At 40.1% G+C, this 23,605-nt stretch overlaps 1 protein-coding gene across 3 annotated transcripts in view; it reads right to left on the bottom strand.

The window, feature by feature from the left end:
* The window catches only part of IGF2BP2 (insulin like growth factor 2 mRNA binding protein 2), a 161,668-nt gene that overhangs the window by 17,873 nt on the left and 120,190 nt on the right, over positions 1-23,605 (bottom strand). For 2 of the 3 annotated variants that reach the window (XM_081302149.1, XM_081302151.1), the window contains exons 5-10: positions 18,895-18,958; positions 14,860-15,132; positions 12,825-12,959; positions 9,402-9,524; positions 8,960-9,095; positions 6,131-6,259 (exon numbers count right to left, since the gene is read on the bottom strand). In XM_081302149.1, coding sequence (XP_081158275.1) covers positions 6,131-6,259; positions 8,960-9,095; positions 9,402-9,524; positions 12,825-12,959; positions 14,860-15,132; positions 18,895-18,958 — 860 coding nt within the window. The remainder of the gene's footprint in view (positions 1-6,130; positions 6,260-8,959; positions 9,096-9,401; positions 9,525-12,824; positions 12,960-14,859; positions 15,133-18,894; positions 18,959-23,605) is intronic. The other variant, XM_081302150.1, reaches the window with a different exon arrangement.

Below are 23,605 nucleotides of genomic sequence, written 5' to 3'. Positions count from 1 at the left end.
AATCGCTACAACATGTACACTGAGCTTCTGGTTGTTTCTCAGCACTTTAAGCAAAAAACCCCAACAAGCGTATAATCACCAGGATCCTGCAGGTTTATGACCACTGGACCCCTGCTCTGTCCTTGAATTCTGGAGGACTAGTGCTGCAGAATGACCTAACCCATGACACAATCTTTAACTACCACAGCAAGAAGCTGCTCTCCTGGCTGCTGAAGTCCTGGTGCCAGCACTGGGAATCCTTCCTGACCTGTGAGGCCACTGTATCTGGACCAACGTGGAGGAGGGTATCCAGACGGTGCATGAGCTGGCATGCTCAATTGGATCTACTGCAAGCCACCCTCACCACCCTCCCCTCCTGTGCCCTAGTAAGCAGCACCAGAGGACATGCCTTGCACCCAGCGCCTGTACCTGTTGACAGCAGCACCCTCTGAGCTGTGGGTCTCGTTGGTCAGACTGCTGGCATGACAGTGCTAAGGGCCATGATGGAAATCTCGACCATCACCAACGTGGAATTGCTCTGGCACCAGAGCAGGCCAAACAGTGCCAAGCTCTTGCGGGGACCCAACCCTTCACATAAGTACCCCATGGACTGGCTGATCAACCATGGGTGCCCAGGGAGAGGGTGGGTAAGCAGCTGAACAAGGTCCTCCTGGAGCTGTACCTCCAAAGGGCCAAGCACAGCTGCAGCCAACCAGTCTATGAGCCGGGAGAGGAGCACCCTCTCCATCCCCCTACTCTGACCAGGCCAGTGGGGAGGAGCCGCTCGTGCACCATGACTAGCTCCCTTCATCTGATGGAGGATACCCAGTGTTCCCGGTGGGTGGGTGGAAGGCCAGACCCCAGAAGAGCTGCTTTTACCTAGAGTCTAGGGGAGGTGAGCAGGAGCCTGGGGACACTGTAGTGGAGACAGATCCCTTGGTCTGTGCCTTCCTCATGTATCTCAAGCACTCTTACATGATGTTCAGGGACCCCAGAAGAAAGGGGTGTCTTTGTCCCTGGTTACTCCTGTGGGCAACACTGACCAGGGTTGTGAAGGGGGTGAGGCACAAAGGCAGCCACTTGCCCATGTGAACCCACGAGTAGGTTGTGCCATCAGTTAATCTCAGCCTGGCAGCAAGGCTTTTGGGCACAGCAGTGAACCCAGCCCTCTGCATGTGGCCCCCAAAGCACTACAGGCCAAGGGGAAAGCCTCACGGTCCACAATGCAGACATCTGAAGGTTTTACATTTTTTAAAAAATATATTTTTTAGTTGTATTTTATTTGTTTATTTTTATGTGGTGCTGAGGATCGAACCCAGCACCTTGCCAGTGCTAGGTGAGTGCTCTGCTGCTGAGCTACAATCTCAGCCTTCTTTTAAAGGTTTTTTTTTTTTTTATAGGCAATATTTTACTTAATATTTTATCTTAAGCATATGTAACACTTTAGTGAAGGTCATTACCCTTGATAATGGTTCCCTCTTTCCCTGTTTTTCTTTAATTTTCTTGTAATGCTTCCCTTTTAAGGTGTGCTTTGCTGAGTGCCCACCAGGGAGAGGCTAGCTGCCCCTCCAGGTGGGCCTGGTTTCTCTTATCTGTACATGTGGCCTCAGGCCTGTATCAGAGCTTGGGTTTGGGGGGATCTGAACCAGAACTGCAGCTTTGGAGACAGACAATCTAGTGGTTCTGCTTTCACAGGCACCCATTGCATGGCAGATTCGTTAAAAAAGAAGAATACAGAAAATGATTGTAAGATAATAAAAAGGAAACTGTTATACTTAATTACTTATAAATTTAAAAAGTAAAAAAATCCCTCGTAAATCTTAAGAAAAAAAGAGAAAAATACAAATCTGTGGTGTTAAGAATTGGCTTCACACTTCTACCCCTGAGCTCACCCTGAACCCCGAAACAAATATTTTTATAAAAGTCCACAAAATCAAGCCAACACTTGTAAGAAACTAAAAAGATTATATTTCTCCAAACAAAAGTTGGTAGGCCCAGACATTTTACGGATGGGATTTACCAAACCTTCAAGGACTAGAAAATTCCTTCATATTCTTTCATTTTCTCAAATAGTAAATGTTGGCCGTCTTTCCAATTCATTCTTTGAGGCAAAAACAAAAACAAAACAAAAAAAAAAAAAAAAAAACAAGCTTGCTGTTAAGATTGTCAAAGATGGTGTAGAACTATGGGAACTGCTGTGTAGACCAAGAATTGGATGAAGTGGGATATGGTCCAGAACATGAGTGTGGCTCTTCAGTTAGAATAATAAGATGGTAGATTACTCAATAAATGATTTGAGGAAATTAGCTCTCCAACTGGAAAAAAATTAGTTTGATCTCTATCTCAAAGTATAAGTCCAGATAAATTCCCCATGAATTACAGATACAAACAACCATCTTCCTAACCCAACTAAAAATTACTATAAGGACACAATATTTTTACAATCTTGGATAGATTTCTTCCATTGCATGACATCAAAGGCCAGAAGCCCATAAAGAAAAACAATACAGATTTAGCCATCTTAACTTAAAAATTTCTCCATGAATTCTGTTGGTGAAAAATCTTAAAGAGACTTTACTTTCAGATATAATCACACGCTTGTGCAAAGACTTATGCATGTATAAAGATATTCCTTTTTTTGAAATGTCAGTTTTTTATATCTTATAATTTATTTATTTTTATGTGGTACTCAGTATCAAACCCAGTGCCTTTACACATGTTAGGCAAGTGCTACCACTGTGCTACAAGCCCAGCCCACGATATTACTTTGGACATTGCTAGCAATAGCAAAAACCTGGAATCAGCTCAAACATCTAAAAATAGTGTACTATTTAGAAAAGTTATGGTAAATTCATACAATGGAATATTACACAGCCACTAAAGAAAATTAGGTATAGCTGTGAAAAGATGCCCCAAAGTAAAAAACAAAACTTTGTTGTGCATGGTGTATGGCATGATTTCACTTGCATTTTTAAAATATGACTATATATATGCTGACAAAAAAAATTTTAAAAAAATGTATTACACTTCTGGGGAATAGGTACAGATGAAATTTGGGTAAAAGAAGTAAGGCCACTGGGTATGGTGATGTACTCTTGTAATCCCAGCAACTCAAGAGGCTGAGGGAGGAGGATCACAAATTTGAGGCCAGTTTCAGCAACTTAGCAAGATCCTGTCTCAAAACAAAAAGTAAAAAGGGCTGGGGATGTAGCTGAGTGGTAAAAGCACCCCTGGGTTCAATCCCTAGTTAAAAAAAAAAAAAAGGCCAAAGGGAAACTATTTTACTTCATATAATAGTTTGTTTACAATATAATTTTTAAAAATTACATGTACAAGACATAATAAGAGATGACAAGGTGATGGAAAATAGTTATGACAGTGGCTTAACAGCTTTAATATATAATGAGTTGTTATAAATCATTAAGATAAAAAAAAGATGCCAGTCACAGTGATGCATGCCTGTAATCCCAGGGACTCAGGAGGTTGATGCAGGAGAATGAAAGCCAGCCTCAGCAACTTAGTGAGACAGTGTCTCAAAATAAAAAGGGCTGGGAATGTGGCTCAGTGGATAAGCACCCCTGGGTTCAATCCCTGAGATCAAGAAAACAGCCAAGATGCATATGCAAGTTTTCTAATAGAGAAAATTTGAAATATGACTAATATATATATTCATATTACACATGGAAAATACTGGGTATCTTTAGACTAAGAAAAACTTGTACTTTCTGTATTTCTGTATTGCTTATTAAATACTATGCATGGGTCACTTTTATAAAAAACAGTAAAAAATGATAGTTGTCATTACATACACAAATTCATGAAAAACTCCAGAGTTTAGAGACAAATGCATATGTGTATGATTCGGCTGTAAGGAGGTGCACACAAACTTCCCGACCTTTGGATGTTAAGAGCAAAAGTGCAGGATTTGTGCTGTATGACAGCAACCAAAAAGAATCTTTCTTTGAAATCTGAATGCCTATGTGACAGGAAAGCAACATTGTAAGTACATAAAGTATTCTTACCACCCTCCCCTCCCCTGTCCTTCTCAGGAGATCTAGGCCCACAGGAAAGCTCAGAAGGCAGCAGGGTGAACTCTCCAGATGTGGCTCTGGGGGCCTGTATGGGGTCTTGCAGAGGTGCTTTTACACCCTAGCTCTGCAATCTGCAGCTGCACGAGGGTGATGTCTGAGGGTGATGTCCGTAGAAGCCAGAATATCTCAAAGTCGGGGCAACTGTGCACTCTACATTAGAATCTTCTTGATCCACAGAACCATGGTCAGAACTATATGACTTTTAGCTTAAAAAGCAAATCTTATTTAAAACCATCTTATGAAGAACAGGAACTACATATATTAGCAAAATGGTTACTCTACTATTTTAGTAAAAATTTCAGATGTGGAGGAAGCTCTTCAGCTGGAAAAATGTAGTTTAGATTTTAGAAAACATTTTGCTATCACATGAAAACTTGTCTTGTTTTAGTTCAGGGGTCCACAAACTTTTTCTGTTAAAAGCCAAATAATAAAAATTTTAGGCTTTGCAGCATATGGTCTCTATTGCATGTACTCATCTCTGCCTGATAGTAAATAGACAATATGAAAATAAGTGCCCATGGCTGTGTCCCCCCCCCAATTTTTATTTATAAAAATAAATGATGGTACTCAGGAGGCTGAGGCAGAAGGACTGCAAGTTCAAGGCCAGAATGGGCAACTTAGTAAGACCCTGTCTCAAAAATAAAATAAAAAGGGATGGGGATGTAATACAAGGGTGGAGTACTTGCCTAGCATGTGTGAGGCCCAGGGTTCAACTCCCAGTACCATGCCCCCAAACAAAACAAAACAACAAACAATAAAAAGCAATTTACAAAATGATTACAATATAAATGATGGGGGCTGGGATTTATATATATATATATATATATATATATATATATATATATATATATATATATTTTTTTTTTTTTTTTTTTAATAAACAAAGATTGAATTCTTAAAAAAAAAAAAAAGGAAATGATGGACCAGACCTACCCTTCAGGCTATACAATGGAGACCCCCCATTTTAGATTACCAACTTGAGAATGGTCTATTTTATTATGCTTCCCCTGCCTCTCCTTGGTAGTTTGTGAGAGTGGTCTGACTTGAGGTTATCTTCTATGGGGCCCTGTGTTCAGCCTCCCTCTCAAGAAATGAGATATGTCTTAATGCCTTTTCCCTGTACTGAGCTGGGTCATTCTCAAATCTGACAGCAAAGGTACTGGGACACATACCTCTTATGCTATCTCACTGCTTGGAGCTGCCAAGTGAGCAGCCACAGCCCTTCCCTCCATAGGCTCTGCTTTTATCAAACCTACACACAAAACTTAGTGTTGATTGAGCTGCATCCTTTAGTGTCAGGGAAGATGAATGAAACTAAAGAGATGATATGGACTTCGATTCTTTTCACTTAAACGGCATAAACATTGGGCGAAAGAAAGTTTGCTTTTAAAAATAAGCAATATGTATAGAGAAGAATCAGAAATGAAAGGAAGAGCTGTCAAGTGTCTGAAATCCCAATTTGGTAGTGTATTGATCTTGAATAATGCTTGTGAAGGAGAACAACAAGTAGAAATATACCTTTCACATTTTTTTCTTTTGTTGTAAATTATAACTCAAACAATAAATATTTATGGAGAACATACTAAATACCAGGCATTTTTCTGTTTAGACACAAACACTATTTTTTTTTAAACTGCCTATTAAAATGTAATGCATCTAAATTGTAGACATATAGGAAATCTCTCTCTCTCTCTCTCTATAATGAATCACCCAGGTATCCTCACATTGTAATAAATAATACAAATGTTCTTATTTGAGCTAACAAATCTTTTTTTAACAATAAATAGGCTTCTATTTAATCAATATGCTAGTATTCTATGAAAGACAAAATACTAGCATATTGATTAAATAGAGGATATTTAAGAGCACATGTTTAGAAGATGGTTTAATATCAATTTCCCCTGAGGAAGAAGTACTAAGAAATATTGGATTCCTCCTCCAATCACTCATGAGGATGGCCTCCACATGAAAGCTTTAGCTCTGACTCAACATAGCAGAGTAATGCTGCTGCCTGGCGGTGCCCAGAGCATAAGCAAATCTCTGAATCCTGAGCTACTTACAGCGAAGGGGTGGTAGGGGGCAGCGGGGGGAGCTCCGCGGGGCCCTGTTGGTGGTGGCAGCACGGACAGTCCTGTTGAAAAGATGCCAAGTGCGCTGAGGTTCAACCCTGGGATCAGATTGGCTTGTTGCTGGGAACAGAAATGGAGAAAAAATATGAGGGGAGGAGACCAGAGAGGTCCAGCTTGCCTGGGTCAACCTCCATTTCTTGTCTGAAAGGCACCAGCATTTCCCATTAGCTCTGCCCTGGCTCACAAGACCTCTTTGCCTTGCATTGGGGGTGGATGCCAATCCTCAACCCGACTGTGGCATGCCTTCAAAGCTTTTCTGCCACCCTTGGGAACATCTACACATCTTTCCATGGCAACTGAGGACTACCTGGGGACTCGGGCCACCTTGTCAGCCTGTTATTTCCATCCTGCTCAATCTTGCTCCTTTAAATACCCCCATGCTCTCTCTGACCTCTGGGCTCTTGCACATTCGACTCCCCTGGAAGAAAGTGCTTCTCTCCCTCCTCACCTGGCTGAGTCTCCCCTCACTCAGCTTAGTGTCCCCCTCATCCATGAAGCTTTCTCTGACCCCAGAGGTCTGAGCTCTAACACCCTATCTAGGTTCTCCTGGCATTCCTGTTTCCTTAAAACAGCACTCATCATATGGTGTTTGAATGACCTGTGCAATTAACTTTTCCCCTTTTAGACCATGATTTCTTACAGAGACTCTTTTACTTAGTGTTGTGTACAGTGCCTGGTACATAGTTAAGTACTCAATAAATATTTGTTGAATGATTTCCCTGAAAACAAATTGGGTCAACAGGTTTTTCTCACTTTATCCAGGGACAGATCAGACCCTTCACTAGGACACAACATATGGAAATTCCATGATCCAAGTTTGGGATGGTCTGTGACTTCTGTCTCTTCATCATTTAGTTGCCAGCTTCATGATTATCTCACTCGCTTACTCCATGTTTTAAACCTGAGTATGTTCAAATGGGCTGGAGGTGGATTTTAAACCTCTTAGAGACACAGGAATGTAGTCACCCCATAACTTGACTTCCTTTAGAATGTTTGGAACAGTAGAACTGGGATCTTCACCTTCATCTCATTTGATATGTAAGACCCTAGTGATTTTGTGAGTCATCTCTCAGACCGTGGCTTTGAATAGACATGATGACTCTCATGCTCAGGTGACAAATCTTTGCAGCAACCAGACCCTTTTGAGCATTTCCAAGTGTTCACAGAAAGATGTCAAGAAGAAAATGAGCCGTTCAGATGGTCCTTCCACAGACAAACACACAGGGAGGAGGTTGCATGGCTGTCTCTTCCTCCACCTCTCCCCATCCTGCCTCACATTCACCATGTGCTGTGGCCTGCTCAGGTGGGGCCCAGGTGATGTGGGGGCAGAGTGTGGACCTGCGTAAAGGCCAGTGTGGAAAGTGCTGCAGCGAGAGTGCTCGGGTTTAGTCCACAGAACTCTTGGTCAACACTCATTCCTCTATGAAATGTTATCAGGTCTGAACTTGCTTCAAGGTCATCTGACACAGATGGGAAGTGGATGAGAGTTGAGATGAAACAAAATAAGCCATGAGGTCACAACCCAATGAAGCTGGAATATCAGCTATGAGGGCTTATCAGAGATCTTTCCACCCTTCTGTATATGTTAGAAAATTATAATAAAAAGTTGTTACTCCCCTGAGCTGAGCTTGGGCTTTGCTAATAGACAAATATTTTTAGGACTTTCCTGAGTGCAGACTTGTGTTTCCCCATTATCAAGTGGGAACTAGTAGCAATAACAGGAAGGACACACTCAAACCAGTCTCTTAGCAGTATTAATGAGAGCTCAGGTGGAGGTCAGCAATTATTAAGCAATTTAAAAGTGCAGGTCACTAGCACGAGATAAAAACTGGAAGTTAATTATAAAGTGTGCTTTCTCTCCTCTGTACTGGAGGTTGAATCCAGGGATGCTTTACTACTGAGCAACATGCTCAGGCCTTTTATTTTATTTTTTATTTTGAGACATGGTCTCACTAGGTTGCTGAGGCTGGCCTCAACTGGTGATCCTCCTGCCTCAGGCTCCTGGGATTACAGTTATGCGTAATTGAACCTGGCCATAGTATGTTTTTTTTTTTTTTTTTTTTTTGGCGGGGGGAGTCTCAGGGATTAAACCCAGAGACATTTGACCACTGAGCTACATCCCCAGCCTTTTTGCTTTTGAGACAGTGTCTTACTAAGTTGCTTAGGGCCTTGCTAAATTGCTGAGAATTTAATTTAATTTAATTCCAGCTTTGAACTTGAAATCTTGCCTCAGCCTCCTGAGCTGATGGGATTACAGGCGTGCGCCACCAGGCCCGGCTCGAAGTTTTTATTTTTAAAACACCCAAAGTAATAAGGACAATGTTACAGAAAGTTCTGAAATTAGGAGTTAAAAAAAACAATACTTTCCTAACATACCATATATTTTTAGTTTTGTATGGAGCCTTCCAGTAATTCCAATCCATATTATTTTATGTAACCGGAACCCTAGTTATAAATACTTTCACATGTCTTTCCTTAATAAACATCATAAGTATTTCCTGATTTTACAATCTTATTATTAGTCATTATTTTTTTTTAATGGCTTCACATTGTTTTGTCCAGTTTTGTGTTTATCACGTTTTACTAATTGGTTTCCTGACTGTTTTAATGCCTTTACCCCAGAGAAGTCAGGAACACTCCTCATACTCATGTAGATAAGGCACCTTCTCATCAGCTGAATGACAGTGTTCTTAGAAAGGCCTGGGTCCTGTCTGAAAGCACAGAGGAAAACCAGCGGAGAAGGAAGCGCTAGGCACTTACATTAACGGCCAGCATATCGTTTTCAAAGGCCTCACGTAGCTTCTTCATAATCTCTATCTCAGCGTTGGCACAGGCTTCCACTGTGCCCTTCACAGTGATGGTTCGTTCAGGGTTGTATATGCTCAAATCCTGCAAACTGGCCAGTGGGAAAAAGAGAGACATTTCTTTTTCTGATAGCAAAAATAACATTCCAGAACAATCACAAACATGTCTTGGTAGAGAAAACTGGATTCCCTCACAACACACTCAAATCTTAGTGACTTAGATCATATCCCCTGGAAAATGTCAGACTGGGAACTATGTATTTGTTTTTGATGATGATGGAAATAATTATATCACACATGATTGTATTTCAATTTTAGGGAAAAGCAGATGAGTGGGGCATATCAAAATGCTCAAGTGATTTATCACTGGACGCAATGAATCTGAACGGGTGACTTACGATGAGATTGTTATCTTGGTCCCTGTCTCATGTTCGATTTTCTTCAAATTTCTGCCTTCTTTGCCAATCAGTCTTCCAACCAAACCATTGTGGGCCAAGATTTTCAGAGGGATCTCTTCAGCTCTAAAAGAGAAAAATGATGATTTAACACTTAAGATGGACAAAATGGCTGCCTCTCAAGAGACATTACCCTGCTTTTTTCTTATATAATGGAAGCTATTTTGTTTGGATACCAAGTGGCCTTGGGCTTTAGGGGAGGCCAGGTCCCCTCGACAACCTCAGGCTCATGAATTTCAATTAATGTAGCTAAACCATGATCATTTTACTCTCTTGTGGTAACTGGTTGGAAGGGAAAAGTGGGTCTACAAGGCAGATCTAGCCAATGAGATATGAATTAAAAACAGACCTACCAGGGATCGGGATGTAGCTTGGTGGTAAAGCACTTGCCTAGCATACACAAGGCTGTGAGTACCACCAAAAAAAAAAAAAAAAAGACTGGGAATATAGCTCAGTAATAGAGCTGGATTCAATCCCTAATACTGCCAAAGAAAAAAGAAAAAATACCTACCACATGAACCAGCAAGTCCATCTCTGGGCATATACCCCCCAAAAATCAAAGCAGGGTCTGCTGTATGCCATAACATGGACAAACCTTAGAGATTTACGCTAAGTAAAATAAGCCAACTACTCTATGATTTCATGTATATGAGTCATTTCAAGGTGTCAAATTCATAAAACATGAAGTAGAATGGTGGTTACCAGGGGTGGGGAAGAGGAAAAGGGAAAATTCTTCAAAGGGCTCAGAGTTTCAGATTTGCAAGATGGAAAAATTCTAGATATTGATTTCACAATAATACGAATATTTTTAACATTATTGAACTATTCATTTAAAAATAATTATGATAGATTTTATTTTAAAATTTTTATTATTATTATTTAAGATAGGATCTTGTGCTATGTTGCCTAGGTTGGTTTCAAACTCCTGGACTCACTTCTTTGCCTCTGCTTCCCAAGGTGGGTGCCACCAAGCCTTATTAATATGGTAAATATTATGTTCATTTCTTTTCTTTTTGTACTGGGGATTGAAACCAAGGATGCTTAATCACTGAGCTACATCCCAAACCCTTTTTTATATTTTATTTAGAGACAGAGTCTTGCTGAGTTGTTTAGTGCCTCACTAAATTGCTGAGGCTGGCTTTAAACTCACAATCCTCCTGCCTCAGCCTCCCGAGTCTCTGGGATTACAGGTATGTGCCATCACACTTGGCTTAAGCCACTTGTATTTTCTATTACCTGAGACCAAAAACATGTAGCAGATGCATTATTGCCTCAAAACAAACAGAATACTTGAAGACCTCCCCCAAATGTAACTTTCAGAGAGTAGGGCTTTTGTCCGCTTTCTTCGCTGCTCAGTTCCTGGCACACAGAACAGTGCCTGGCCTATAGCTGGTACTCAATAAAGAGTTGGCAAAAGAATAGAGTTTAGCATCCTTATTCTCTGACATTCTCTTTTATCTTCTACTCAGCCCCCTCAGGGCTGTCACTGACAAGGGAGGCCTTTTCTGAAACCCTCAAGGGCCTTCTTGTCCCCCTAAAACCTTGACTGGGGCTTCCCATTACATGTAATCACCCGGTCTTGCATTTCTCCACTTCTCATAGCTGCACATAATTACTGGTGTGACTGTTTAATAAGTCTCTCTCCCACTGGACTGGTAAGCTCCACAAAGCAAGGACTGGATCTTGCTCATGGTTATAGCTTTGGCACACACAGTGCTTAGCATGGTTCAGGTACTCAGAAAAAAATATTTCAAAGACATTCAAATGCTCTTTCTTGGCTCTACATGAAAACTTTAAAGACCAAATTTATAAAAAATGAGTCTTGCTGACTACTTAGAATTTTGTAAGTTGCACCTAGGTTAAAGGATCAAGGAGGGAGTTACTCATAAAATTCTAAATAATTAGGATGAAAGAAGGCTTTCTTCAAATTAAGCTGTGGCATTTAGGGGATTTAAAGAGCCATAAAGAGCAAATAATTCATAAATGAAAGGTTGGAGTCTCTTATGAAATCTGAATATAGACTTGCAATGTTCCTCTTTTAAAAACTACTTTCATCTTCCCAGTTTTGGGACAGTTATGTTTGACATTATTTGCCAAATTAATGTTATATTCAATTCATGCTTCATTGCTCCTCTATAAAACTGCTACTATGGCCCACAAATTTTGCCAAACTGACATTGTCTTTTTAAAAATTAAATTTTCTATTTTATTACCATTCATCAATTTATAATACAAAAATCAACTCATTTAGTAAGAAATTGTGCTTGCCATTCAAATTGATACAATGCTCATTGTTATGGTTTGACTATGAAGGGTCCCCCTAAAGCTCCTGTTAATGCAGGAATGTTCAGAGGTAAAATGATGGGACTTCGAGAGTTGTAACCTCATCAGTCCATCCTAGTCTGAATGGTCTGAGTGGGAACTCGGGCAGGTGGGTGATGGTGGGATGAGGTAGATGATTGGGAACATGCCCTGGAAGGGTGCATCTTCCCTGCAGCCTCTTCCCCTTTCTCTCTCTGTTTTCTGGTTATCATGAAGGATGAGCTCTCCTCCATCATGCCATGAAATGCTTTCCTCCGTCATGATGTTCTGCCTCACCTTGGGTCCAGAGCAAGAAGTTGGCACACCATGAACTGAACCTCTAAAACTGTGAGCCAAAATAAATCTTCTCTAAATTGTTCGTCAGGTATTTTTGTCACAGCTACGCAAAGCTGACCAACATACACTATTATACTGTGGAAGCCTAAGAACTATTTCATAAAGGGAAAGAGGAGATGGAAGAAAAGGAGGATGAAGAGTAATCACTCGGAAACTAGTTTCTACTACTCAAGGAAATATAATCCAATTTTAAGAGTGCAAATGGTATAGAAACATGCTGGAAAAAACCTTTTCCAAAATAGTAAAGGATGGCTCAGGAGACAATGAACATCCTATACATGCGCTATCCAATATGACAGCCATTAGCCATATCCATGGCTATTCAGATTTGAATTAGTTGAAATCAAGTTTTCATCTCTTCCACTGCACTATTCACATTTCAGTTACTCAACACCAGTCTGTGACTAGTGGTTATTTTATTGAACAGTGCAGATATAGAACAGTTCCATAATTGCAAGTTGTACTAGACAGCATAAGTATTCATGTTCTTACCAATATTACTACCAATGGATGATGGTAACATTGGGATCACCAAAACACAAGTGAAGAAAAAAACATATTGTAAATGTAAAAGGTCTGTTCGCTATGGTGTTCTTCTTGGGATCAAATTTCTTAAACACAATCCCTCCCCTGTTCCCTTTACTGAGTTACAGACTTAAAGCTTTTAACATTTCTTACTCTGTACCCGGGTAACGTATGTAAACTTACAGTTTGGTCTCATCAGCTTCCTTCTGCATGATTTCAAGAATCATGCGGCAGGCTTCAGATGTCCCCTCTGGGGTGGCATGGATGGTAACAGGCTTTTCTGCTGCCCCTGAGTTCTCTTTTCTATGGATGTCTACCCTGTAAGAAAGGAATCAGGCACAATAAGTACAACATCCTCTGGGGTAGGACCCTAGTCCCAAGAAAGCCTGGCACCAGCCAACACCAAGGGCACAGACAGGAAAGCGTCATCGGCACGTTCACAACCAATGCCATTCTCCAAGAAGGTGGCAAGCAGTGCAGGGGGTCTGTGCCAAGCTCTAATCCTTGGCACTGCCATTCAGAAAGGGACTGTTTCTCATAGGAGTGCTGTGGGACAGAGGCACCAAGCCAGCTTGGTAATGAAGCCAGTTTGGTAGATGAAGTATTTTCTGCAGACTTTCAGATGACTGCAGAAGCAAAGAGTAAAGTGAGAAGGATAATACTGCACACTGGCACCATGCCGTCTCTGAACTGATTGCAGCTTTTAAAACCCATATGTTAATCCAAACCCAAACACCAAATTTGATCAAGCTTTATATGTTTGAGTGTGGATAAAACACAGAGGCATGCCCTCTCTCTGCCTCTCTAAGTTTTTGGTTTCCTTTCCATTGGCAGCCTGCCTTCTTCCGGCTCTTAAAACTAATGGCTCAAAAGCTTGATGACTTTATCAGACTTCCTTGGGTAGTTGTGGCCCTACTCATTTTGTTAACTTTCAAAATCATGTATCTATTGTATCCCTTTATACTCTGGCTGTTATAAAGCCCAGAGTCAAATCTTTGGCCTACTTCTTTAAAACAGGCACACAATTTGAACATTAAATTCAGTTTTTTTTTTAAGCTACCTTCAACAATCTTTGGAATAAAAGGAGATATAAATAAAAATCACATTCTCAGTGAGGCAAACTTGATGGAAAAGAAAGGGTTGTGTGTTTGTTTTTTGTTTATTTGCAAAAAATATATACAAACTTTACTGTACGCTTAAGGCATGGGACTGTGCTAACCCAAAGGGCTGATTTTTAAAATAAAAGGAACATGAGATAGTAATTTCTCTATTTCACTTTTCCTCCTAAGATTATGCACTCTAGGCCTTATCCATCTTAGTGTCTATACTTAGGGTTAACTCAGATGCTGAGGAAATTAGCTTTTCTTTTTTTTCCAGGTTACAAAGCCTCTTTACAAACCTCAAACATTTCAGGTTAAAATGCACTAGCACATATATGTAACTAGCATTTGTCGTACTTTTGATGTTTGCAATTGAAGTGATTTCTTTAAATCTGCCTGGTTTTGCTAATTCTCACAATAATCCTGGCAAAACAGTAATCTCCTTTTCACAGAAGAAGCAATTGATACTCAGGTTAAATTTTTTTCCCCCAAGATCATATAGTCATTAAGTGGTAAAACTTGAACATGAGTCATTGTTTTTCAAGTCCTGTGCTGTGGTCTTACAAACCTAAAAAAAATCGAGAACTGCACAAGTCATTTTATCCAACTCCTTTTACAGTTCAGTCTCTTTAAACAGAGAGAAAACTAAACATAAGGCCAGTGTACTTTCTTTCTTGCTTGATGCACCAATGACTCACCATGTCCACATGAGACTACCTAGGTGGTCTCTAAAACAATGTCTACCTCCAAGGCTCCAACTTAGGGCAGAAGGTAGAGCTAAGACAGAGGGCTTGACAATCCCACAGAACCCCACACCTGGGCTGTTTTAGAACTACATGCATTCAGGGCATTAGTTAGCTTATGGGAACAATCCTTGGCTATGAGGTTCATCAGTGCCCTCTTTACACACCTTTGGCTTGTGTCCGTCATGCAATTAGCACTAAAGCTCATCATGGCCCCCAGCTCGAAGTTAGTCTGTTAGTAGTCCTGTTTAAAGAAGCTACTATCCCATACAATGTCCCTCCCACCCCACCCCATTGCTGATATAAGCAAGAGTGACCTGAAGGTGGCAGGGGACCCCCTTGGAAGGAAGCAAAGGAAGCCCCGGAGGCACGTACCGGGACTGGGTCTGCTTAGTGATGTTCTTTATGGTCAAGCCCTCCTTTCCGATGATGGCACCAACAAACTGGGTGGGGACCAGGATCCGCAGCGGGAAATCAATCTGTCTGGCCTGAGAAGAGCCCCCGGGGGCGTGGCCTTGCTCCCGGGAAGAGTGGTCCCCACGCTGGGCTCGCTGAGGGGGCGAAGGGGAGCTCACCTCTTCATCCGGGATGTAGGAAATCTTGAAGGAGTAGTTCTCAAACTGATGCCCACTTAGCTTCTCGATGGCTCTGGAATGCAGCAGGGAGGGGAGAGCCTTGTCAGAGAGCGACATGGAGGAAGACTCTCTGGGGGACGGGTGGGTGCACTCCCTTCTACCAGGCGCTTATGTGGGTGTGGGTGTGGGTGCCGCGCACCGCACTGAGGATACAGTGGAGGGCAAGCTCTGCTCCCCCGGAGCTTACAGCTAACAGTGAAATGTCGCCACACACAACTAAACCGGTTAGGGTCGCTCCACGTGAATTTGGGGACTAAATAAAGACCCAGACCCAGAAAGCACCTTATCTTTGGGTTCAGTGACCGCTCCTCAGCTGCAGCTCCCACAAGGGGGCCAAGGCAGGCAAGAAGGAGAGAGCGCGCCAGGAACCCGGACTTTATAGGGGAGAAGCCATTCAAATGAGGCAAGGGGTAAGGTTACCACAAACAAGTGGGTGTAATCCAACCCCATCGGTGACGCCCACTTCTGGACCCACACCTCTCTTATCCGAGCAGAGGTAAGGTCCAATTGCATTGCAATGGTCAGTACCTCCTTACTCAGGACCTAAAGGTGTGTACACAGCTCCTGGCCAGAGTGGCTCCCCACAATTAAACAAGTGATCACCTATAGGCTTGGTCCGACTGGACGAACAATCCTGCCTTCTGCTCTTCACCACCCTGGTTTGTATCCCCCCTCACCCAAAACTCTTTGTAGATATCAGTAGAAAATCATCATTTTTTTTTCTTTTTAATCACAACATAACATTTATTATTGAAAATTCAGAAATACGTAAGTACAAATAAAGAATTCTATTCCATTCTATTTTTTCCTATCTTCAGTAAGTGTAAATGTATTATAAAAATGAATTGATATTGTACATATAATTTTCTAATCTTTAAAAAATTAATACTCTACGAAGACGAGAGCCGCCGCAGCTGCTGCCAGGATCCGACTCTGGCCCTTTTTATTTTTATATATTTTTAAAGATAGGGCCTCACTTGCTGAAGCTGGCCTTGAACTTGCCATTCTCCTGGGTCGCTGGAATTACTAATGTATACCACCACACCTGGCTCTAAGTCCACAGATTCCTAACATCTTAAGTATTGCCCACTGGCCCTCTGGAAAGGTTTCAACATTTCCTATCCCACAGCAGTTTAGGAGAGTACTTATGTCCCCAATCCTCAAAAGCACAGAGCACTGTTATGTAGATTATAGATATCACTGTGATAGGGGGTAAAGAATAACCCACTTTTGTACTTTAAAAATTATACATGAGGCAGAACAATTCCTTCATTTTTTTTTTTTTGTTGTTTGGGGGGGGGGTCCCAGGGATTGAACTCAGGGGCACTTAACCACAGAGCCACATCCCTGGACCTTTTTTTTTTTTTTTTTTTTTGTATTTTATATAGAGACAGGATCTCACTGAGTTGTTTAGGGCCTCGCTAAATTGCTGAGGCTGGCTTTAAACTCATGATCCTCCTGCCTCAGCCTCCCAAGCTGCTGGACTTATAGGCATGCACAACCGTGCTGGGCTCTTCCCATGGTTTTGGCAGCAGCATTAATCCAATTCTACTAAGTTAATGTATAGGGTTTGTGAATTTATCACAAATAAGCACTGTCTGAATTAAAAAAGGCAAGAGAGTAACCTGTATAGGTGTTCACGGAAGTGGCAGCAGGATAGAAAATAGAATGGTGGTTGCTGGTGGGACTATAAATTGGTGCAACCACTCTGGAAATCAATATGGCGATCCCTCAGAAAACCTGGAATGGAACCACCATTTGATCCAGTTATCCCACTCTTCGGCATATACCCAAAGAACTTAAAATCAGCATACTACAGTGACACGGCCACATCAATGTTTATAGCAGCTCAATTCACAATAGCTAAGCTACAGAAACAACATAGGTACCCTTCAATAGATGAAAGGATAAAGAAAATGTGGTATATATACACAATGGATATTACTGAGCCATAAAGAAGAATGAAATTATGGGCATTTGCCAGCAAATGGATGAAACTAGAGACTATCATACTAAGAGGAATAAGCCAATCCTTAGAAACCAAAGACCGAATGTTCTCTCAAATATATGGATGCTAACACACAATAAGGGTTGGGGGAGGGAAGAATAGAAGTTCACTGGATTAGACAAAGGGGAATGAAGGAAAGGTAGAAGGGTTCAGAATAGGAAAGACAGTAGAATGAATTGGGCAAAACCTTCCTATGTTCTTACATGAATACAGGACCAGTGTAACTCCATGTCATGTACAACCACAAGAATGGGAAATTACACTCCATGTATGTAGGATAGGTCAAAATACATTCTACTGTCATGTATAACTAAAAAGAATAAAAATTTTTTAAAAAAGCTAGAATGGTAGGTTCTTAGAGCATCTTCAGTTGACACATATGCTAAAGTTAATGGCAAATAAATCTTTTTTTTTCAGTGCAAAATTAACTTTCTCAAAACTGTTGGTATGAGAATGTGTTAAAATATCTTTACATGTGTTAAAAACTAGCAAAAGAAGTTGAGATTATAATCCTGGATGGATACATTAGGTAGGAGTTCAGGGACACCAAGATGGCGGAGACAGGGTATCAAAAGCTGCTGGAGGAAAAGACAATAAATCCCATTACCATGACAACTCCCACCAAATTTTAAAATGACCAATGGAAGTAAAGTGGACAGTATTCTAATTAGGTTTTCTAAAGTAACTAATGGCAGGGAGGGATTGGAAAACATTCTGACTAGGTATCATAAGATAACCAACGGGAGAAAATGGGGTAAGGCCTTCAATCAGGTCCGTATAGGGAAGAGAATGCTGCAAAGACATTGTGCAGACCCTGGGGGCCTTGATCCTCTCTCTCTGGCTCATCCCACTCTGTTCTACATAACAGAGTGCTATCTTCACCTTCAATATATCAGTACTCTATCTGCTACTTCTGTGTGTCTTCGCTCAGTTCCTTATTCGGAATGCCTAGGACCTGGACTTGGACTTGACGTTCCAACAGTAACAGATATATAACCAAAGTTAGGCAACAGGCATAAAGTAAGACCACATGTGGCCAGAGTTCTAGCTATGATGACCTGACCAGTACTTCAAGAACCTCCTTTAAAAAAGGAACTTGTTTTTTTTTTTTTTTTTTTAAGAACTCAGTCCCATGTTCGTCAACAATTAAGCTTAAATTATCAATCACAGAAGCAATGTAATAATGGAGACTAGGAGGAGAATGGGGGTAGAGATAAGAACCTAAGCCATGTCCCACTCCCAGATAATTCACCCACTGCTGCTGGCACTGAGGTAGATCCTTTTTTTAATAATATATAGAGGAAAATGTCATGTTTCAGTACCCATCGAATGAGTGTGAACAAAAACAGGCTGTGTATTTTCCCCATGGCCCACGAAGGAAGCTCTGAGTACAAGGAACTCCAAGTGGTTGTCAAAACAGAGTCCAAAAGACACGGCCCTCTATTCCCAACCATGTCAGGACACAGCATCCACCTTTGTTTTAATGCCAATGTTCAACATTTTTTAAGATAGTTTCTGCACAATCACCAAACATCGTCATATGAATGTCCTGGGGCTCCTCTGCATATTGAAAGTGGCTGGAATACGCTGGAGCTATACCAATATGCCAACTGTGGCTCAGGTGTCATGAGCTCCTGGGATGTGTCAAGGGGGCATGGATTGACCTCCACCAATCTTCTTAGAAAGGGTTTATAAACACAGGACTCAATGGAATTCCAAGACAAAATCAAAATAAATTCAAAAGGAAATAAACCTGAGTCCACGTACATTTTTGCTTCTTCTCTTGTTGCATAGGTAACGTTGACAACAGCAGTTTCTGTGTCTGTGTTGACTATGGAAGAAACAAAAACTGTATTATCATTTTTAAAAAGTCGGTCACTCTCTGGCTCAAGGTAGACAGACTAGCTTTAGAGAAAATGTACCAAATACGTCATCGAACTCTGTAGGTATTTACATTGTTATATTTATTCCAATACATTCGTAGTAACTTGTCCTCAACTTATGAAACACATTTATAACACATTTATAATAGATTGTATACACAACAGTTTTATTTTCACTTATTTTATAAACACTTTTGCATGAATATATGTACTTTTTAAATATAGTTTTCATTGTTAATGTTGACATGGAATTGCAGTGAGCAAATGTGCCACGATTTGCCTAACCATAACCCATAAGGCAAATCTGCTGCTCCCAATAGTTACTACTATAAATAGTGTTGCTAAAAATCACCTTTGTTCCAAACATCATTTGACTTTGTATTCTTCTGAATTACTTCTGTAGGCTAAAATAAATCGAAGAAGAAAACAGTTGGGTAAAAGAACATGATATTGTTTTTCTTTACAGTACTGAGGATCAAATAGGGTCTTACTCATGCTAGGCAAGTACTCTACTATTATATTCATAGCCCCAATATGAAGCTTTTTTTTTTTTCTTTAGCACCAGGGATGCTCTATCATTGAGCTAATTCCCAACCCTTTATATTTTTTGAGACAGGGTCTCACTAGGTTGCCCAGGTTGGCCTTGGACTTGAGATCCTCCTGCCTTAGCCTTAGAGTCATTGGGATTACAGACAGGTGTGTACCATCATTCTGGGCCTCAACATAATGCTTTTTACTTCATATTCAGACTGCTCTCCTAAGAGTCTGGATAAATTTTACTGTACCACTACTAAGATATAAATTTTAATTATTATTATTTTCACTTGTTTAAAATAATTACGTATGTAAGAAAATGTTTTAATTTTGTTAAAATTTAACTGACAAGTAAAAACTATATATTTACAGTATATAACATGATGTTTTGATAAGTGCATATATTATGGAATGGCTTAATCAAGCTACTTAACAGATGCATTATCTCACATACTATGTTTTTTTTGTGGTGAGAACACTAAACCCACTCTCAGCGATTTTCAACTATACAATATATTGTTATTAACTAGAGTCACCATGATGTACTCTCTTGCATTTATTCTTCCCATCTAAATGAAATTTTGTATCCTTTGGCCAATATCTCCTCTACCCCGTAACCCTCAGCCTCTGCTAACCATTATTTTATGAAAGTGCTTTTATTCTTCACTTATTAATGAAGTTGAACCATTACCATTTTTGTTTCCCTGTGACCATATTCCTTGACTGCTTGCGTGAGTTAAATCTATTAACTGTGAACAATAAAGAATATTGACAACTCTACATAACTTGAGTAAAGGAGAGAACACATCAACTCTGAGACTGGCCAAGGAGGGCTCACTCTCGTCTGGCTTATCTTGGTTTATAATTGCTCAGCATCTCTTTTTCCATAGTTAGAGATTCAAAAATAAAAAAGTTTCCAGATAAAATTTTCTCCATGTAAAATTAAGCTAAAAATATTTATTCTTCCAAAACAGACGACTAAATCGAATCCTCTCTTTAAACAAACTGCTGGAGGGGCTGGGAGTGCAGCTCTGTGCCAGGCTGCTTGCCTCACATGCTCGGGGCCCCAGGTTCCACCCCTGGCACTGCAGGGGGAAGAAAAAAAAAAGCTGTTGCAGGATTTAGAGTTAACAGCCAGATTAAGTTAATTTAAGAAAACCACCATAAAGCTGTTTTACAAAGTAATAATAAAATCCTATAACCTATATAAAATTCTATAATAAAATCCATCACACTTGAGCTTCAGGAATTCTGTAACCTCCTCTACCTGTCACATGATCCAATGTTTGCAGAAAGGCTAATTTTTCTGGTTTATGATTTCTATAAGATTCTCAACGGGATTTGGGACCTCAAAGGGGTTAAAGATTTTTAGGTTAAAAAAAAAGAAAACAAAACATCGTTTGTCCAATCACTTGAAAGTAGCTTCAGCCTTTACGGGGGTCGGGGTGCATAATCATCAACCAGAACTGTCCCTGAGGTCCATGGCATAAATGCAAAGCCCAGCCCTAGCCTTTGCCTGGAAACGCTCATCTTGCTAATTCACACGTACCCAGGACAGAACAACAACATGTGCCCAAAAGTGTCCTCACAATTCAACATGTGCCCAAAAGTGTCTCTCAATATGGAACAGAAAGCTGCAGGGGTTTCCTACTGGCTGCTTCCTAGGATTGCAGATGAGGCTGCAGAAGCAGCCTCCCAGAAAACCCTGTGCATGAAGCCTCCTGAATACAGCTGTCCACTAAGACTCAGATGCTCAGGTTCTCTTTCCACTTCTTAGCCATATTCCCTGTTCAAAAATGTTCCTCTTCAGGAAATCAGGCAGTTTTTTGATTCTGGAATGAACTGGAAGATCCATTCAAATCACTTATTTTTTTTGGATTCAAAACTATTATGTTTTCTAAAACTCAACTAAAAATGTTTTCCCTTTGAATTAGGAATCATCCAAGAAAGAGAGTGATTAATCAAGAGCCCAACAGTTTTGTCCTGTAGTTGTGAAGACACTGGAAATGATCAGGAGCTATAAGCTGCCCCAGGGAACTGGGATATTTCCTTTCTTTTCTTTTTTCTTTTTTTTTTTTTTTTTTATATCAGGGATGCATAACTACTGAGCCACATCTCCAGTCCTTTGATTTATTATTATTATTTTTTATTTTGAGACAGTGTAGATAATTTGCTTAGGGTCTCACTAAGTTGCTGAGGCTGACTTTGAACTTGTGATCCTCCTGCCTCAGCCTCCCATGCTGCTGGGATTACAGGGGATATTTCTTCCTTAGGTAGCACTGTTTGGAATTTATAACATGGTCTTAGCTAGGAACTTATATGTTCATGTCTGTAAGGCTATCTAGCCAACCACATCCAATCATAAGAATGTCTTCTTGTCCATACTGAAGGAAATAAGAACTGAGAAATAAAATCCTTGTAAATCATGTCTTCTTCTGAGGTCTTTCCATTCACCTTTGGCCATGAATGGGTAGGAACATAAATGTGAATAATGATATTTTTAATATTCATAGAGTGGGAAACATATTTTTTAAATATTTATTTTTTAGTTGGACACAATATCTTTATTTTATTTATTTATTTTTACGTGGTGCTGAGGATTGAACCCAGTGCCTTGCACATGCTAGGTGGAGTGCTCTACCGCTGAGCCACCACCCCAGCCCAGTGGGGAACATCTGCTATAAAACTATTCTATTAATTATACTGGCAGACAGAAGAGATTTCATGGGTCTCCTATGGTTTTTTCCTAAGTGAACCTTTATAATCCCTTAAGATTATATAAAACTCCATTATTCACAAGGACTTTCTGTAGGATCTCTTTAGGTGGCACAACTATCAGTGATATAAAGGCAGGAGAGAATTGATGCTCTCCATTTTACACATGTGGAAACTGAGTCTGGTTGAGTGACTTTTCCAGGCTCGTGGTCAGTAAGTTACTGAAATTACATTCTGCTCTCTTGGCAAGGTAAAAAAAAATTTATTATGCTACTACCATTCATATCAGGAACCAACTTTTGGCATGTACTTTTTTGGGATTTTTTTTTTTTTAAATAGAGCATTATAATTATACACAGTATTTGGGTGCATCCTGATAAAATCATAAATTCATGGAAAACTATTTCAATCCATGTTTCCCCACTTTTTCCTTCCCTCCTCCCTCTCTCCATTCTCCTTCCTCTACTCTACTGATCTTCCTTTTACTTATTATTTATTTATTTTATTGGTTCTTTTTACTCACAAAGGTGAAATTCCCTTTGGTATATTTATATATGATCATAGAATGAGTTTTTAAAATTCATTCCACATTTTCTCCCCTTTCCTGTCCCTCCTCTCTCCCTCTCGATCTCCTTCTTCTACTCTACTGATCTTCCCTATGTCTTTATGATATCTAATCCTTCCCTCCTTCTTTCCTTTATTTTGCTCTAGCTTCCATATATGAGAGAAAACATTCAACTTTTGATTTTCTGAGACTGGCTTATATCACCTAGCTTGATGTTCTCTATTTCTATTAATTTACCAGCAAATGCCATAACTTTTCTTTATGGCCAAGTAAAACTCTATTGTGTATATATACCACAATTTCTTATGTTTTTACGTAAGAAATTATGTTAATACATTCATCTACTGATAGGCATCAGGGTTGACTCCATAATTTACCTATTGTGACCTGTGCTGCTATAAAACATTTTTTTTTTTCTGGGAGTTCTAATGAGTTACATAAGACATCAGCTTCAGCAGCTACTCCCTCACTTTTTAATTTTTTTTTAATCATAGAATTTCATGCTTTACAAGATAAAAATGAGGATGGCAGAAGTAAAGTTAGTATTCTCTGGGCCTTTGCAGCACTGTTTTTAAGACAGTAGTTATTAAGACTTGAGTGCACACAAAAATCACTCAGGGTACTTGATTTCTGAGCTCTTTCTCCAAAGAATCTTATTAGTGAAACCTTAGAGTGGAAAGCTAGGAGTCTGCATTTTCATAAGCACGGCTGGAGATTCTTGGGACAGGAGCCCTACTCTTTGGAAAACATTCAATGCAGGACATTAGGGATGTGTTCCTCT

This window comes from Spermophilus citellus (assembly GCF_964194105.1).
Source record: "Spermophilus citellus genome assembly, chromosome: 7".
Taxonomy (NCBI): domain Eukaryota; kingdom Metazoa; phylum Chordata; class Mammalia; order Rodentia; family Sciuridae; genus Spermophilus; species Spermophilus citellus.
Note: the sequence above shows the minus strand (reverse complement) of the source record. Positions and strands in the feature narration are given on the sequence as shown.